The 19,910-nt window shown below is 36.3% G+C and overlaps 1 protein-coding gene across 4 annotated transcripts in view; it reads left to right on the top strand.

Moving 5' to 3' along the window:
* Positions 1–19,910, top strand: part of TENM1 (teneurin transmembrane protein 1) — a gene marked incomplete at both ends in the record, with an annotated part of 244,904 nt that overhangs the window by 84,171 nt on the left and 140,823 nt on the right. For all 4 annotated transcript variants that reach the window (XM_084293822.1, XM_084293821.1, XM_084293820.1 and 1 more), the window contains one exon: positions 12,450–12,688. In XM_084293822.1, the coding sequence (XP_084149948.1) occupies positions 12,450–12,688 (239 nt within the window). The remainder of the gene's footprint in view (positions 1–12,449; positions 12,689–19,910) is intronic.

Genomic DNA, 19,910 nt, shown 5'->3' with positions numbered 1-19,910 from the left:
ATTCAGCAAACCTGTGATTCGGTACCCAAAATTCTACCTGCAGAGATACATGAACACCTTCCTCTGAGTCTTCGACCATAAGCTTTTTCATTCCTGTGAAGTATTAGCTAATTTGATGGCTTTTAACTACTGCTGTGTTTGCTGACTTTATCCCTAAAACAAGCCCTTGAACAACCTTCTTCCTCTTTATTGTGAGCAGAGTTTGGACTAGGGTTTCCTTTAGGTTTTAGCACTGTCAAACACAGGAAGTGCATAACTGTCTGTTAACATGGTGGTTGGTGACACGCAGATGAATGTCTGACATTCAAGTAATCTGAACTAGAGAATGTAAGGCAATATGCATAGAAGCATTTTGTTGTTAATGCACACATGTCCAATGGCCATTTATCACAATTAATCACTGGGACCTATTTTTTTTTCCTTTATAGGGAGTTTGTTTTTATTTTATTACATAATTTAATTTTAATATATGTCTTTAAACATTTACCTGCTGCTAATTAGAAGTGTCAAATTAAGTGTTTTTTCTCTGATAGGCTGTTAAGTTGAGATTCAAGAATAAGCTGATTCATTCTGCAATAAAACTTTCTTTATTTGTCCTAAGGACAAATCACAAAAAGAATGAAGGAGGATGAAAACTTTTTCCCCAAAAGTGAACATGAACAAAATTTTAGTTCAGCTAGTTCCTCATCTCACTGTGTTTACTCAAAATAAAATCAGAGAGACAAACTGAACGTAGTTTTGCAAATACTTGTATTACATTCATTCTTAACTACATTTGTCCAGATTTCAGAACAGAAATTTGTCATTTAAAGTTGAGTCAAAGGAGAACATATTTACCTTATTTACACTGAGGAGTTAAGGATGAAAAGAACAAAAATCAGATAACAGAATAATGGTGAAGTAATATACATTGAAAATAATAAAAAGTACAAATTTAAAATGCAAATACTCAATAAGTATCATTGAAATTCTATTTCTTATTAAATGTACTTGAAAAAAAAATCAATATTCAATAGATGGTTGGAATCAGAGCTTCTGTTTACATAATCTTTATAAAGATATATGTCTGCCATTCATGATGTCACAAGCTTATCTATCTATACTGTCTGCTACACAGAAGACTGCTCATTAAGCATTCTGTACCCACTAAGTACCTTTTGATTGTCTTCAGTCAACACTGAAATAGATCTTATTTAGCCCTTCTGCATCTCTATTCACTATTTTCTCTTCAAACCTCCTTGCTGGGAAAAATACTTTGCAATTTTAAGTGTTCACTTCTGTGTTTTTTTGTTTTTGTTTTGTTTGTTTGTTTGTTTTGCTGTTTTCTTTGTTATTATTTTTACAGATTTTAAACTTCTCATAAAGTACATTTTCTAGTGTAATATCTGTATATCTACTTGCTTCTGTAATCTATATAATTGGATACTGATGAAAGGGCTGTGCAATGGATTAATTTTTCAGACTGGAAACCATACTAGGGGCAACCCTTTGGCAATTCACTAACTGGGAATTTTCCATGTTCCTAACCTTCAGTGGTTGTTTCAGCTGATTTCATGCACCCTCCAGCAGCTCGCTGCAGCCTCCCCTGAAGCTGGCTGAAAGGCTGCATAATCTGAAAGTAGAATCTGCAAGACTGTTCCCAAGATGTACCTGCAGTATATGTGGAGACAAGTGATACAGCAGGGGAACTTTGTAATAAAAGACATCTGTGATCACCACTTCTCAGAAGTCTCTAGTACATGGCATAGCCTTAGAGAAAAAGAAGGGCTCGCTGTTTGTTTTTTCTGCCTTTAACAGGGAGTGATTCAGCCAGAATTGAACAAATACTTTGGTCTAATACCTGGATTCTCTTGCTTTCCTCCTGCATTAATGTTTAGCTGTCCATTAAAAATAATCCTGCAAAATAAAGGGAAGCATGTCAATGGCAGCTGTATTTCTGCGCTAAATCTTTAATAGTACAAAATCTACCTAATATGTGCATACTAATATGTCCAAGCAGAATTTTTTGTTATTGTTGTTTTTTAATTTGGAACATTTGCAATCAAAAAGACGATTTAGAGACAGTAATTTATTCCCTACTGTAATAACTGGACAAAAATCAGAATGCACATGTTCAGCTTTTCTATCCAACCGTATCTCCTGTTAATCCACAAACAGCACATGTGTTTGTATGGTTTAGCTCCAGCCACGTAGTATGAGACACTTTCCAGGCAGGCACAGATGCCCTAGAACTAATCATGTGACTGTAAATCCTGTTCACCCTAGATAATGAGAAGTGAAACAAGTTTATGAGGCTGCTCGTGAAGATAATGCATCGTATTTATATAACAGAAAATCCTGTAGTTCTGAAAATGTTTAACATACTCTGATTAGAGATGTATTTGTTCACAATTGGTTTTTGAAACCTACATTAGGTGAAAGGGGCTGTAGTAAAGACGTTTAATGAGGTCTGTGTTCTAAGAGTTTTTTTGTAGAGTAAAACCTGGTTATATTTTAATTGAAAAGGGCAAATTAGGAGCTCAGTTTCATCTAGAGGTGTTATATGCATGGACCGATCCACAAACCAGTCATGTCAGGACTCGACTTTCTGGCCCTGCTGTTCACTGAGGACACTGACTTGGAAAATGGCAATGGCTTGTTGGAGTTCACACAAGCCTTTGGTAAAGCCACGCCCAGTCTTGAGCTCTATCATTGCCAAGGCCAGTTCTCGGCCTGGTGGTGCTTCTGATTGTAAGCAGCCTAAATGATCACAGGAATTAGGAACACCTTAAAACTTCAGAATACAAGTCATAGAGTACATGTAGCTCTAGAAATTGGAGAAAAGCTGGATCTGCAGGAGATGTCCCAGCCCACGCTGCCGGCTGACCATGCTGCAGCCTTGGGCACTGCAACGTGCCCATAAATGCAGATGCAGGCTCCGTCTGTATATATGCACGCCATTTTGAAAACTACTTACTCATTATTAAAATGACTTACGAGAATGTAGCAATTTCATTGTGTCACACAGAAAACTAATTTGTAAGTGTGGACGGAAAAAGACTGCAAGGATCTCTCGCACTACATGAAAACACAGGAAACATCAATTCTCTGTTTTAGGATAATGCTATTGGGTTCTTACATAAATTGACTTTTTTCTACGTTCCCAGAATAGAGTACTCGCAACCTATTGCCTATTCTCTCCATTTCCACTAAAATAATTGTTTTTTCAGGTTTCATAGATACTTTGCTCTAATGTTTCAAATCTTATGATTTACAGTGTAATATATTGTCATTATGTGTGACAGCCCCATCTGAACGTAGCTTACTGCATTTTATGCAGTATGTATTAAATCCTGACAATTCAAAGGAGTGTTTTTCATTTTCTCCATGCCCTTTTAGTTGACTCAGTGTTTGTTTCCATATATCTCGCATTTTTGCGTTTGTCTGTTCTGGTGCTTGCTTTTTTTGTTTGTTTGTTTGTTTGTTTGTTTTCACTTAAATCTAATTCCCAAATTAGGAAAAATAAATGTAACATCAAATATGGATTATTATCTGGCATTACTCCTGATGCTCCTTACAGTATGTTACATTCCCCTCATAGATAAACCATTGGATGTGCTTATTTTGAGGAAAGTTACGTTTTGCATTTATATCACCCAACCATTAGATATTTTTTTTTTTCTGTCTAAATACCAAAATTTCCCTCATGTTGATTTTATGTCAATACGTTCAATTTTAGTCCTGTTTTGTGCTTCAGTGTTTTACATATTTGCTTGTTCCTTCCTTTTTTAAATCAAATTTCTTTCTAGTTCCCCTAACCCATTTAGCAGCGTTGGCAGTAAGGTTAATGCTGTGCTGAATGGACTGAAATCTCCCTTCAATGCACTGGTGATGAGCCAAATACTGTGAAGAAGACAGCTTAATTTAAGCAATCTTATCACCATGGTAATAGCTCCTCTAAAGGGACAGTAAGGTACCAGACCATGAACCTGAGATTCAATTATCATTAATTTATATAAAACTTTGAAGTACTAAAATACTAGATTAATAGGAGAAGCATTTGGGGTTCAAGGCAGTTGTGATTTTTAGTTACTCTTCAGCAATATTTCAGAACCCTAAAGTTTGATTATGTCTTTAAATGCTTAAAGACTTAGACGGTTTTAGAATTAAAAAGTGTATTTAGCTTCTCATATAGATGAGGTCCTTCAGTTTTGTATTATATAGTTATTTAAGGTGCCTAGTTAAGACTCTGGGTTTCTGTTTTCCTAAAAATATCATCTTGATAATGATACTTTTTAGAACCAGGAAGATCTTAGCAACTTAGCAAGAGACACATTCAGTAGTATGGTTTTCCCTTGTTCTTTTTTAATCAAGCTCATAATTACTTGTGCCCTTCAAAATTAATATTGATAGGCTTTCAAACTACAAAAACCTGTGCATATTGACTCTCCATTTAAGCTGAAGTAGTGCGAAAAGCAGAAATAATTACAGAAAATACATATATATAAATGTGCACACACAAAAGCAGATAAGAATGAGCTCTTGAAGATTTATTCTTTCTCCTTGCTCTCTTATTTGAGCAGCCTGTGAATTTAGCCCCCGATGCAGAGATACAGAAAGCACTTTTATGCCTTCCTTTTTTTTTTTTTTCCCAGTTCAAGGTTTCCATAGCAAACAGAATGGCTTTTATAGCTCCTGTGGCACACAGGTGTTGATGATCATAAACCACCAAGCAGGGAAACAATTACTATTACAGCAATGCAATTCATTAGGAACTTGTTTGTGAATGGAGACTTATCCTGAGTTAAATAACCACTCTTGTGGTTATTCCAAAAACATAAATGCAGGGGGAGCTTCATTTATGATCCTTCCTTCCAACAGTCTTCTTCAGTATTTTTTGTTTTGACATTTCTCTTGTATTTTGTCATTTTCTACCTAATTAAACAATAAATCTAGCCTGTAGAGAAGCTGATCATATTAAAAAACAAGCATGTGGCAAGGGGTTTAAATCCAGTCCAAGTCCCATGTGTTTCCACTATACAGAAAAAAAATAATAAAAAAAAAAGACTTCTGAACTGTAAAAGATGAATTGGAAATGTTAAATATGACAATGAACTTAAAATAAAAGCTGTAAATATGACCTTAACTTTAATAATGCAGGAAAGATACCATCCTACATGGAAATAAAAATATAAACATTTGTCAGCTACAATGAATTACAATTTTAATGTTGGCAGCTATGCTACTTGAGGGTCCTTCTTTTGAATAATTTGAGATCCAGTCACTTTGGCTGATGAGGCAACTTAAATTGTTCGTGTATTCTCCTGTTACTTTTCTTTGGGAAAAGCTCTGGTTTGTCTTTCTCTGGAACAGTGTGGTAGTATTTGTATGTATAAATGTTTTTGTACATATAAATGTCTTTGTGCTGCCTTATTATAGTAACCTGGGTCATCATGCTGCAGATAGTCTTCACTCATTATTTTGAATAACAGAAAGTAAGTTTTATTATAGAAAGTAATAAATAAAAGTAAAGATGTGTTGATATTTTATGGCCAGCAATAAGCAAGCAGGCCTGTTAGCTTTCTGTGAAGAACATTATTTTCATTTACAAAAACTGAAAGAGAATGAGTATAAATTTGGAAAGAGAAAAATAATTACATATTAATAGGTCTAGGCTGATTTGGAAAACAGAGACTATAGTAGTAGAAAGGGTCATAAATCTGCTGAGTACCTTATCTTTTTATTTTTAAGATATGTATATTTGGAATGTTATTGCCTGAAAATGTGTATCTATTCCCTGGATAGCTATTTCTAGGAAATCTGTTTTGGATGACTAGATAGAATTTTCCATAGGAAATATGCTCCTGTCATCCAGTAAAATTTGTTGAGTGAGTGGCATTTGTCGCTTTACACTTTGGCATTTGACAATATGTATGGGAGTGCGGATATTTGGAAATAGACTCAAATTCTGGTAATAAATTCAGTTGGAATATGCATGAATTCCCACAGGAGGAAATTCATGGCAAAGAGAACTACGGGCAACTCTGTCTACTTTAGTTATCTCATTTTCATTTCTCTGTTTTAAGCCATGCTTCTAACCAGAGAATACAAGCAAAAAAATCACAATATTAGTAATTTTTCTTTCGTTTTTATGGTTTTACAGTATTCTGCAAATATTACACACTATTCTTTATAGAAATTATGTAAATATTATTGTAAGTACGATTTTGATTTTACAAGTCACAAATTAATATACTACTGAAAATGCAGATTAAACCACGAGCTCCCTTATTCCTTCCTTACCCCACTAACATCTGTGTATTTAGATCAGTTTCACTCAGAGGTCACTTGATTTGTAGTAAAAAGGAAAGTCCTAAGCCACAGAAAAGCATTTTTTAAAAATACTAGATTAATATAGCAGAGTCAAAGTGTATCATACTAATAAAGCACATACTGATCTATACAAGAGTAATTGCTGCCTTCAGCATGGTAGTTTTTATCTTTTTTTGTTAAACAATCAATGAAACCAGAAGACAATTGTACTTTTGACAACTGTTCCATATTAGAAGCTGTTCTTGATTGATCTTGGCACCATCCTGTATTTATATAATTATATAAATATAATATAATATTATATATTTCCAGATTTCTGCCAGGAACTTTAGTCACCTGATTGGCAGACTTAGCTTGCCTACAGCAATGACAGACAAGTGAGTCAACATCATGTCACTGCTGTTGTGCTGTACTGAAGCACTAAGTAAGGGATACAGGTTCTCTTACATCCTTTCACATCCAGAGTCATGGGGCTAGGTTTTCAAACACTATGTAAAATAACTAAGAATGAATACAGGGAAGCAGCTCTAAGTGAGTGATTCAAAAGACAAGTCCTGCTTAAAAGAGGAAATTTTAACAAAGCGGTTGTATTCCAAAATACAATGCCCTGGTGGGATTTAAATGTGTTTCAATTATACACATAAAAATAGAATGATAAGTTAGATAATTATTGTTCATGGCAATTTCCCTCTTCTTTCATGCTTGTACTTTGTTTTTCCTGTGGTTCTTGTACGCAGAAAGATAAAACAGGGCATAGCATTGCACCAGGTAAAATTATGGGTTAGATTTTAACTATAATTATAAGTCATGTCTTATAATTTCCATACAGTTTTGCTGGGTAGATTTTAAAGAAGACAGTATGGTTCATATATCTTCTTTTGCTAAATAGGTGTGTTGTTTTCCCTTAGCATAGCTGCCTTGTTTTTATGCCAAATGGTTTGCTCAGGATGGGAGATAAAGGAATCATTCATAAACAGATGTTTATTATCTTAAATTATCTGATTACTAACTATTGCCAACTAGCTGATTATTATCTAAGTTTAGATGTTCATGTGTTTTTGGTGTTGTTTTTTTTTCTCCCTCTCCCATTTCTTGTATGTAATAGAATAGATAAAAAATCAGTAAAGAGCAAGTTTCTGCTTCTTGCCAGTGTCACAGGAAGTATTAACTGTTTTAGAAGAGTCAGCTAACAGTGGGCTTGTTTGATGTTTACCAAAGTAGGACAACTGTTTCAGTTCCAAATCCCTTTTGGCTTTCATCTTTACGTATTTTCTGGATTTCACAAAAATCAGAGTTGTTCCTATGTTTCAACTGCTATGCCTCTGAAAAAATCCCTTTGCACGTCTTTTGACATCTAAATCAAATTTTATTTCAATTGCCTACTTAAGCGTTGGTATAGAGATACAGTTAAATATATATAAACACACAGTTACAGAACTGTTTGAAAAGACGTTGAAAAATTTACATGATCAAACTGGAGGCTTCTTAGCTTTCCTATCACTTAGCTAAGTAGTAATTTATTATGCTTTAGTAACTATTTCTTTAATGTGATATGGGTACAAATGTGTATCTACTTGGTTTACCCAGGAGAAATGCAGACTAATTTTTTGGTATTGCAAGATTTCTGGCATTTGTGTTTTTGCTAACTCCTGCAGTGGATTGCTTTTCAAATCTTCTTTTGTTCTTCATTTTTCCTCTTACAAATCTGTAACTTTTAATGAAAATGAAGGTTGTAGGTACAAATCAAAGTGGATTTCTAGGCCTACAGGTGCCAGGCACAGGGCAAATACATAGAACTTAGAGAAGCAGTATCAAGCCCTCGACAAAGCTGAGGGACATTACTACAGTATTGGGATGTCAAAATATTTTCTTGGAATTTAATTAAGAAATTCTGTGTGGGGTTAATCTAGTTTCTGTAATCGAATTATTTATTTAAGTAAATTTGTTGGGGATGCTGCTTCATGTGTAGCTTTTACAGGACTACTACTCCAAAGAAGAAGCCAGAAGTATGTAACAAAACATCCAGATAGAGAAGGGTGTGAAGAAAGAAATGAACTCCCCTTCTCTCACCTTCTCCTAGCTGAGAATTCATCGTTTTTCTATGAGTTTCACTCTTGGAGTTATATACCATTCCTCTTATTGCTGAAAAAGAGCACTTAGATGAGCCCCATGAAACTTCATCTTTACAGAAAGCACGCTATTCTGTGATCAGCGGGACTAAGAGGTCTGATTTCATGCCTTATGTCACCTGAACTACCCAGCAGCTCCCTTCCTTGGTCCCTATCTCTCTACTGGGCATCTCAACGTAGCAGATTTACACTTCGCTATTGATCAGTCGATGCCTCTTCTGCACAAGGGGCTGGATGGCTGCTGTAGTGTCTTAGGGAGCATGACCCAAGTTTGTAAGCAGCTCATTAAGGCTTTGGTTCCAGATCAAGTTGCTGAATTTTATGAGTCCGGGAGAGTCTTTTCCTTTCTGTCAGTTTTGCTTTTGAAAGAGTTCAAAGTTTGGAATTTTTGTCAAGATGAACAAATGGACAGATAGGTAGATAGACATTGTGGTTACTTTTAAAAAGAATGAATATTTTCCAACTGTGTTTTTTAGATGGTGAAATTATTACTGAGCCTTGAATATTTTTATGTCTTGGAATTATCAGTGTAATAAGTGACTTTATTTCGCGGACAGATGCTTTGCAGATTATGTCTTGTACTTCTCCTTTTAAAAGAATATTGTCTTCATCTTTTCGAATGGCTTTGATGGTTTTTGGAATATTTTATAACTTCCCCCTCTTAAAATGAATAGTCTTATCAATTGTTCTTAAAAATTCTATGATTTTTTTTTTTATTTCAATTAAAAAAAAAAAAAGCCTTAGCTTTTCTCTTAGATTGAGTATTAAAGCACATACTAGTCACATATAAACTTGTGAACTGCAATTTTTATTATTTTCCTCTTTAGAGAGCCTGATTCTATAGAACTGATAGCAACAGTTTAGCATGTCCTAATGCGCTTTGGGAACAGTGTTGTGCTTAGACAGATGAGTAGTCGTCTGTGTTTATGAGAACATAGTTGTAGTCTAGCTTTGGAAATTTGTCTTTATGCCACTAGTGTTTTTCAAATTCTATAGAAATATCTTTGGGTACTCGATATACTCTCCCCTAGAAAAAAATGAAATGCATAAACAGTTGTGATTTTTAACATTTCCTCAACATTATTTCACTGGTAGCTCACTTTCAGTGTAGCATTGCACCATAATCTTAGTTTCATTAGAACAAGTTAGGGCAGTGTAAATTCTCCTCTGTGTCAGCATAGTCATCTATCTACAAAGGTATGAGCTGGATCCAGCTTGTTTGTACTCTTCTGCTATTAAAGAAGTCCATCTGCACCCTAGTACTTTACCATCAGGCTATGAAGCCACATTTATAAATCCTTGTGCAAGAGAATGAAAATATTCCTGGCTATTGATTGCAAGTCTATTAGAGCCCTAATAATAACTTGATAACTTTCAGTTCAGCATTTCCTTGCCTTTACTTTCATACCTTTCAGCTATGCACCATGAAGGACAATCAATGCTGCCAATATCAGACCATATTGCAGTAATTTCCAAAAAACTTAAAGGAAAAATTATCAAATAATTAGGGTTTCTACATCATGTCTTCAGAAAGCAATTAAAGAACTATTGACTGGTTAATACATGATTTTTTTAATCTGTATGTATATGCGTTTGTGTATGTATGTATGTATATATATGCACAATATAATAATACGTTTTTTGCTTTATATGATGAGTCTGCTCAGTCAAATATCAGTAGGAATTTTTCTGTGATATTCTTTTCTACTGAACGTCTAAGTGACTACAAATTTCATAACTGCTGACTAAAAAGACCTCATGTACTTTCAAAAGTCTTCATGTGTGACAATGAAGTATTGAAACCAAAATAGCCAACTGTGTTCTGATGGCTTGATAGGAGTGAAACAGAATTATACAGTCCTGTAGACAGTTAGGGTATTTCATTGGAGTTTATTATGTTCCTGTATTTGAATTTAGCATTTTTGAACTCAAATGGTTATAGGTAACATTACTTTGTTCAGAGCATTGCCATCTATTAAATAAGGGTCATAATAGATGTATCTACAGCTATAGAAAAAGGAGAGGAAATTACAATGAGCCTAATATCACTGCAGGGTGCTGTACTCAGTCAAGTGCAGTCGTCCTCTTTTTTTGGCTGAATGCTGATTCCTTGTGCAAGAAGTACGAAGCAGGAATAACTAGTATACTCACCACAGCTAAGGCAAAATTTCCTTCTCGTGGTTCATCAGAACAGTCCTGCTATGTAGGCACTGTGAACAGCAAGCTTACCACTGTTCTCATTTACTTTCTTTTTTATGCAACTGCCCGAATAAAAGGCCTTTTGAAATATAAAACTGCCCTGTAATACCTTTTTATTTTCTATAGTCTGGCATTTTGGAGAACCGCAACCTTTCTTTTAAAATCTTCTAATGGAAATACATAATATGATACTCATTACACCTTTTTGGAAATTACCTTTCCAGGAACATGTATTTACAATATTCTTAAAGTCAAATGTCACAGTCTAATCACGTTTCATACTCTTGAGTGTTTGATCAATTCCACCGTGAATGCAGCGGAGAAATTTGACCAGCATGCATTGATTGATCCACATATATTTCCTGGCAGTCCCAGCACACGTGGCATGGTGGTGCTTGCCCAGGACCACAGAGCAACTCCACGTTCCTCTGCTGATGGAAGAATGGGGACGTGGGTTGTACAAGAACCAGCAGCAGCAGTCCCAGATGCTCTTACTCATCCTGGAGCTTGCAAGAACGGGGCTCAGTTCAAAGCACCTGACCTGCAAATGGGTCGCTGTTTTGCAACAGCATCTTGCTTCCACAGCAAAGAGCTGGCAAGCTCCAGGGAGCTGAATTCTGTTCTCTAGGAAATGCCTTTCTGAGTCAGAGCTACTTGGTTAAATACAAAGGCTGGGGAGATTCAGGCAGAAGCAATACTCCAGTGCCAGCTCTATGGCCAGGGCAGTCCTTGTTCTTGCCAGCTGTGTAGAGCCTCTGTCCCTTCACTTCTCCCCTCTGACCTCATGGGTTGAGGCAGAGAAGTGAGCTAACAGGCTCCCAGAGAGGCTTAGATCTAGATGACAGGAGATCTAGATGCACATCTGTCAGAAAAGAGCATGCTCAAGAAGTTTGACCACGTACATAAAAGAAAGAGGGGCCAAAAAATACTGGTTTTCGAAATATTTGGTGTGGTCAGTCCTGGATGTGTCCCTTTCTGCCACAATTTCTGAGCACACAATGTCGTAAATTATTGTTTAAAGTTAAATATTTTTCCCTAATCCTCTTGGGGAGCACTTGTCAGTCCTAAAAACCGTCCATCTTCCTCCAGTTAACTATTCTGTGTTTCTGCACCAGTGCCTGTACTGCAAGGCACGTTCTGTGCCTTATTTTTGTGCTGATGGAGATGTTCGCTATTTTTTCTTGAAGTCAATCAGTTTTCCAGCCCATGCTGAAATAGCTCCCCAAATGAATTCTTTCTTAGTATGATGAGAGTCACCGTAGTAAACAAAAATATTTGAAGAAAAACTGTTCGCAAAATAGCTCAATTAAGAATACTGAAGAAATTGTACTTGCCTATACAGTAACTAAAATCCTTCAAATTTAGCTTTAATTTTCTAGTAAGTAATCTCTTTTTTTGTGTGTGTCCTCCTGGTGAGACGAACACCCCTGGCTGTGTTTGTGGGCAGAGTGAGTGCTGCTGGCCAAAGTCTCCCCATTGCTCACAGCCCTGATGAGGTGCACAGGGCTGCGGGTCCTGGAGGAGCCCTGGGCATGGCGCTGCCAAAAGCCCCATCCTCCATGCTGCTTGGACATCCTGTAAGGGATGTTAAGATGTGTTTGTGTTGTTTCACTGAAAAGTTACTGGAAACCTTGCAGTGGTTAAAAAGTTACACTTCTAGGACAGAAGATGTTCAAATATACCTTTTCCTGTCTTTTATATTTTCCATACGCTGCATGCAATATTTATTGTGCAATGCTTAATAGTTCCTTTCACTTCTTACAGTGCAAACTGGTTTTTACAATGTGGTTCTTTGTCTTCTTTTTGTAGGCATTTCCTATTTAAACATGGATCGGGGTCTTCAGCTATCTTCAGTGCAGCCAGTCAGAACTATCCTTTAACATCCAATACTGTTTACTCTCCACCTCCTAGGCCTCTTCCTAGAAGTACCTTTTCTAGACCTGCCTTCACTTTTAACAAACCTTACAGGTGTTGCAACTGGAAGTGCACTGCTTTGAGTGCTACTGCCATTACAGTTACGCTGGCGTTGTTGCTAGCCTATGTTATCGGTAAGCCTCTGTTTCTTTTCTATGCTGAATTATTCGTTACCTTTTCTGCTCTGTTGTCATGCTTGCTTTTACACTAACACACGTTGTGATTTACCAGTGGTGTTTGGCAGTGGGTCCTTTGTAAATTCTGGCAAGTAAAATGCTATGTTGGCCAGAGGTTGAATACAATGTGGAGCTCTCATTAACTTTCTACTGCGTTAACCTCACTACTGTCTACTAGAGAAAGAAATATTATTCAAGATGACATGTTTATACTAGCAGAGGATTCCTACTGATTTTAATTGCTGTGGTATTTTTCTTAAATTAAACATCTGATTTTCATATCAAGGCTTACAACATTGTTGCTCTTATATAATTATGCTGAAAAAATATCGGTAACTCTAAGTTGTCTTTTGCTGGGCTACCTTATTTCATTTCTTCAATCTGGTCACAGTTTAAATCTTTCCTGTTTTCCCTTTAATATGTATTTCATTGGATAGACTTGCAACTAGCTCTGAAATTAAGGCATTTTAAGCCACATTTTCTATGATATATTTTGCTGTCCCTATATTGAATTTATGTTTTAGAAAAATGTTACATAAATTGAAGTGCACTAACTTAATTTCAAGCTCATTTTTGGTAAGTAAATTTGCAGTTTTGTTATCACAATAGGTTGCCAGCATTTATCACAATAGCTAGAAACTCCTTCCTTTTCTTTTTTTTGGTAGATATATTGAAGGTGGGCTTGGAGTCACTGTGATTAAAACTGTATGTGGAAGAGCAAATCTTTTTGACTTACTATATGGGATTTTGGCTGAACATTAATTGTTGCACATTTTCTATATGAATTGAAAATATTATGGAACATTAATTTTGTTGAATCTTAGAGTGTGACTGTGGCTTCTGTACACATGAAAGTCTAATGACTTTTTGCTAATGTGATGCATTTTTTCACACACACGCTGTTGATTTAGTTGCCAATTTTCATATGAGCAGGAGCCAGAGTATCTCTCCAACATCTTATAACTTGGGTAGGAATAACTCTGGGCTTGCATGGAAGGTCATACTCGGTAAAACTAGTATAGAGATACTGAGATATACCTCCAAACAGAAAAGCAACCATTGGTTTTCTGTATTCCCTGAATAAACATCTTTATGATTAAAATTATGAAAATTCCAGTCACTTATATTTTCCAGTGTACTTTTTGTCCCGTAGTGACAAAGTTCTTGTTATTCTCAGTGAGATGCTCATCAGAAGTTGTTTTTTTTTCCTGACATCGTGATCTAATGCAGATGGGAAAGCAGATTTGATGAAAGCAGATCTGGTGTATTATTATTTGATAGCACCTAAGGATCTAGTAAGCTACATTAATTGCAGATTTACATAACAGCTGGTGAGCATATGCCCTCAGTTAGGACTGGCTGTATAATTTTTGCAGCCTCATCTGTTTGCTACATATATATCCCACCCACACCATTTCAATTTTATCTGGATGAAGCATTGCCTGCTTAGATTTCAGTCTGCCACTGAAAAAATTCTAACTTTTTGAGATGTTCTGCTGTATGTCATCAGCCTGAGAAAGCTGCAAGTGCTCCATATCACTAATTTAAAAAGCTCTGTATGAACTTCTTGTAGACACATCTGTATTTCTCTTAACTTGGTAACATAAAGGTATAACACGTGTTTTCTTGATTTAGGCAGAACTAGGTAAAATTAATGTACTTTTGAATTTTAAAAATTATTGGTAGTTCTAGTGTTTCAGGTTTTTTAATAGCACAATCTATATCTCGGAACCAGAAATTCTGATTTAAAAGATTTTCTAAGATGCAGCTATTTGCCCTTATTTGCCCCAGAAATTATTCAGTTTACTAAGTTTTTCTGCAAATGCATGTATTAGCTAGCTTCTCGCAAATTAACTATCTGCTGTCCATTTCTGATTGGTGAAATACTTAATTGTGTTCATGGTCCATTCCTATGTCAGGTACCTTAATTCTTTCAATTTTGTTAGGTATGAAGAACAGCATATAAACTATTTTCTAAGTTTGGTCTCTCTTTATGGTTTCATATTTTGTATATTTTTCCATGTCCAGAATTTAAATGTGGATGTTTGAAATGGGAGTAACTGAATATACGAAATCAAACTGTATGTAATACTGAGGTTAAAATTCACTCCAGCAATTACTTTGCTCACCATGGGTCTGACCCCTCATGGGTCTGGGTCTGACCCCTCATTCCTCCCTCCAGGAGTGCTTCCTTAATGGCAAATGGAGTTAGGTCTGAGCAATAATACAGACTTGGGTCTAAGTTGTAAAACAGAACTCATAATAATCCCAGGGGCAGAGTTACCTGCGATCAACTCCATCATTGTTACTGGAAGAATAGGGGAGAGATTGTAACGGCAGATTTGTTTTCAACATTATATTTTATGTTATAGTCTGCATTAAACAATAATGATCTGTGATTTTTGGCCAATTGAACATAGATCAAATTTAAGATTTTTCTTCCCCTTATCTGGTAACTTAAATGCATTTTCTAAAATATCTTGCACTGCTGTTAGATGCAACAGATATTGCTACTGTCAAAAATAAATCCAGATCTTAGCCTCAAGTTAGACCATTCACAAAGTCCTGGAAATCCAGTCCTTATTCCAGATCAAAAATTTGCAAGTAGTCTTGTATTTGTGTTGAACTGAGACCTGCACCAAAGTGCTCCAAGCTGTGATTTCTTTTCAGTCAAGAGGTGAAGTATCAAAATATTTTTTGTTCTTTTATTTTTTAGCCTTTCCCTATTATCAGCAAGACTCAGTAGAGAAGCTTTTACTTGAGAACACATACTTCTCTATTTTCCCTCCTTTGAAGTACTAGTCAGTTTAAAAAAAAAATCTGTTTCCATTTTTGCTCTATAATCAGCATGTTTATTATTTGCTACTTGCTGAAATGAATCTGACTACTACATGAACAGTAAGAAAATTATAGAACTTCACAAATGGTTGTATAACAGCTGATTTATTGAAAATCTGTAGTCATAATATTTAGTTTATCAAGTAAAACACATTTTCACTTCAGTAAGAGTAATTTCTGTGAATAGGTTTTAGAGTCATAGTAGTTACTACAAGAAATGCTCAATTTATAGTTCATATGCTTGGTCTCCTCACCATAAATGTCTTGAATTATCTTCTATTGAATAAAAGCATATATGCTTTTATATTTCTTTTACACTTTCATATATGTTGACAACTTTAATGCATTCATGCCAATCTGAGCCCCATTGCTCAACTTTTCTCACAAAGAGGTCAGTAAGTCAGGTGAGAGCTGTCCCAGCAGGACACTGATGCTGGGGCACGTCCTTGGTGTGTCCAAGCACTGTGGCAGCTTCACCTGTGGATCCCAGAAGATCCATCCAGGGCTTTCTGAAGCCAGCAGAGCACTGGATTAAGGCAGAGTGAAATTGCCACTGGAGTGAAAGACTGACTAGGGGAAACAAGTTATCTACTCATGCAATGGAAATGTGGAATGGGCAGAGTCTGCCTGCTAGCACTCGTTGTGTCTGGAGGGCATACAAGCTATGTGTGTTTTAAAGATTTATGCAAATCTGCAAATGAATGCTCATATTGGGGAAAAAATCTGACTACTATAGGGAAAATTATTGAAATACATAAGCATTTCATATTCATATTACATAAACTGCCTTAAAGGTTTTCTATTTTTGAGTGTAAAACAGAAGCAGATAAATTCTGGCTGTTTGTTGATATGTATTTTTCTGGCATGATGCGTTTCAAAGGACTGAGATGGATACATGTCCCTAGTCTAGGCTCAGATATATTTATGGAGATGACACCTTGCAAAAGGGCAGTGTGGAAACGAAAAGTGGAATTTCTTTAACAGTACTGCAAACTACTTTTGAAATAGCGTTCAAATCTGGTAAGTAAAATGAGGACTAGCAAACTGTAAGCTATAGTCAAGTCTATAATGTAGATTCCTAATTATCCCACAAAATATGAGACCATATCTGTTTGATCCAATGCAGTCAATACTTCTGTCTCTCTGCTCATCTATTGGTCTGTGTTAATATAAACAGTATAAAATAGTTTACCGTTGTGTACTAAATATTCTCTTTTCTTTAATCTCATTGTAATAAAAGCCTAGGAAGGTATCAATAATTAAAGAAGAAATTCAACCAAAATTTAAGAGTTTACAAGGCAAATACAGGAGATAAAATAAGAAATACAATATTTTTCTGCAGTTTTCATACCATGACATTTTCTTTAAAAAAAAAAAAAAAAAAAAACAACATGATGTTTGATGATATGACTGCTCATCTAGTCAGTCATTTTTTGCTCATTATTAAGTAGGATTTTTCTCCATGATAGCTTCCCTTTTTATCAGCTGCTGATTTGGGCTTGCAAATCACTGGTCGTATTGATTAAAGGTGCTGAACTCCCATGGTTCTTATTGATTTCAGCGGGAGATGCAAATGTTCTGTGCCTCTGAAAATTGGATGATATGTTCTTAGGTGTAACCATGCCTGACTATGAAATGACTATTTTATACACACATGAGTTCTCAAGTACGAAAATTAAGTTGTCCCTATTCTTTGTGGTATTATCTCTATTTCTGGGTATGCACTGGAGATGGGTGTTGGGTCTTAAATTATATTCATACAGAGGGTAAAGAAATTAAAACCTCACTGCTGTTTGCCATTGTGACCTACCATTTCTTGAAGTGTCCAAGGCAGAAGAGTGATGGCTTCAGCACTGGGAAAGGCTAGGCCAAACTTAGGGGGTGTATATATCTCACAGGATAGATTTATAATATCAGTTACATAGCTTTAAAAGGCTGAAGGGGTTAATATGCTGATTTCACACTGAAGAGTATCGTGTTATGGTACACATTGCTAAATGGTTCAGGCCTAAGTAAAAGCTATGACAGAGATGTGCAACTCTTTGTAACACTGCTGAGCTCGTCACTGAGATTGCTGTCGGTGAGACAAGTCCATTAGGGTTTCACAGCTGGAAACAATGGCCTCTGTTCTCTGGGAGCCTGGGTCCCTTTGATGAGCTTGATATTGTCACAGGTCTTTAAGTACGCTGAGGAGGAAGTCTGACAGCATTGTACTGTTGTCTGAGATTAGGTTTTGTTTGTTCCTAAGGCTAACGGATGGCTTAGTAATGAAAAGTGAAACCAGGCTGGTCATTATATGTCTGAGTAGGAGGACTGCAGGAGTGGGGGGTGGTTATTTTTGCTCTCAGGTATAAAAATATGTTGTGTGTAAAGAGAAGACTGCTTGAGATAGAGGAGATAGCTTGAGCTGAGACAGGTATAGCAACTATGTGGAAAAATCCTTACCTTATGAAAGGATATGTAGATGATCCAGAATAATGTAGTGCCTCAACACAAATAAAAAAATAAAAATAAAACAAGGTTTCTTATGCTGAATTAAATGTTAACAGTCTCAAATTTTCAGATTTGCTTAGAGCAGAATGATGCTAGCATTTTATTTACAAAATGAACTTGCAAGAGAACTCCCCTTTTGTAGGTCAGGATCAGAACCTCAATTCTGACTCTTAGTTGTATTCACGTATTTTTATACCTATCCACCTTTATAGTGCCAAGCTGCAACTGAAGAACTTTATGCACCATGGGCTTCATGCCATTTATAAGTTGAACCTGCTAGCAGCTAGAGAAAATAAATATTTCTCTGGCACTTCATCAGAGCAGGTGCAGAAAGAGTAGTCAGCTGCTGAGATAGTTTGTACTACAGCTCTTCTGTGGGGTAGGCTTCAGGGGGATGATCTACTGAGATTTTCCAAAATAACTTGAAACAGCACAGAAAGCTAAACAGAAGTCTTTCGTAGAGGTCAGCAATTTGGAGAGAGTTCACATTTGTAGGATTTTTGTCCTCTGAAGTTTGTCTTGGGGGTTAATAAGTACTTACTGCACAGGACTTTTCTAACATCTCCTCACTATTGAGAGTCTGTTTTGCACTGGAGCCAAGCCTCTTACTCATATTCTGCCAAACGTGTAGCACAGGAGTTGACAAGCTGTGCTTACACAGAAGGTAGATAAGAATAAATTAAATTAGATCATTGGCTTAGTAGCAGATGGCAGGTTAATCCAGTTTACAAAGTGAGTTCTGAAGAAAAAGAAATGCTTATAAATTTGTGAATATTTACTTGAGTATGTGGTGGAGTTGCAGGGACTGAGTTACTTTATCTGGAAGCGTCATTTGTTTTATTTAGATGATGAACAAAATAAGCAACGTGTTCATTTACTTCAGAGATAAAGCCCCAAGCTTTGGTTCCAAACAGAGCCCAAGTGGTTCCAATTACAGCAGCAACATGAATTAACCAGAAACTGCCCCTGGACAGAGAAAATCCCTTAGACAGCATAAAGCCATATTAGCCTTTCTTGTCTTTGTTCTATGAAGGAAAATTATAGGTAGGGTGGAAGATACAGGTCTTTAATTTATATTCTTCTGCAAGAGATCTGTTTTATACCTAATAATTACTTTTTACCTAAGAAGCATAACACATTAGCCAAGAAAAGCTCTGCACTGCAGGTAGAGTCTTCTGTATTTGAGATCGGCCATTTCAAGCTGCCCTGAGCAGCTCCCCCTTGCAGCTGGCTGACTGAGGGAGAAGCTTAGTTTCATCCTGTTCATGTGGTATCCTCCATTGTCTTTAGCTCCACTGAATACAGACTCTTCCACATTTAGCATCTAGACTAACATTCATAATGCATGCAGTAAACAAAAAAGTGTATGTCCAGTCTTATGTTACAATTTCATCTGAAACCTTGAATTAAACAGGACTATCCAATAAAACACAGGTAAGGTGGCATGCATTGTATAAGCTCTATCTCCAAATATTATGTAAAGAGGGTCAGATTTTGCCTTCAGATATATTTGCCTGCCTCCAAATCACCTCAGTTAGTGCAGTGTATAACTCTGCTTGTGGCAGAATGCAACTCATAAATACCAAAGGGATCAAGTCACGGCAGAGGGGTGAATATGCTGGAGGTTCAAGCAACCGGGAAAGAATATCTTTTCAGATGAGATTTGCAGTAAGATGGAAGAATCAAGGAAACAGAAGTCAAGTGGGATGTTCAAGAATGCCAGGTAAAGTGTGGTCACTACAAGCAGTGACAGTGTTAGCACTCAAGTTTCCAGACGAGAGGCTTGTGTTAGGTCCGGATGAGGGGACATTATAGTGACTCACTTCTGGTGACTCACTGAAGCCCTTCC

This window comes from Netta rufina, assembly GCF_964035555.1.
Source record: "Netta rufina genome assembly, chromosome: 12".
NCBI lineage: Eukaryota > Metazoa > Chordata > Aves > Anseriformes > Anatidae > Netta > Netta rufina.
This window is presented reverse-complemented; position numbering and strand designations above follow the sequence as displayed.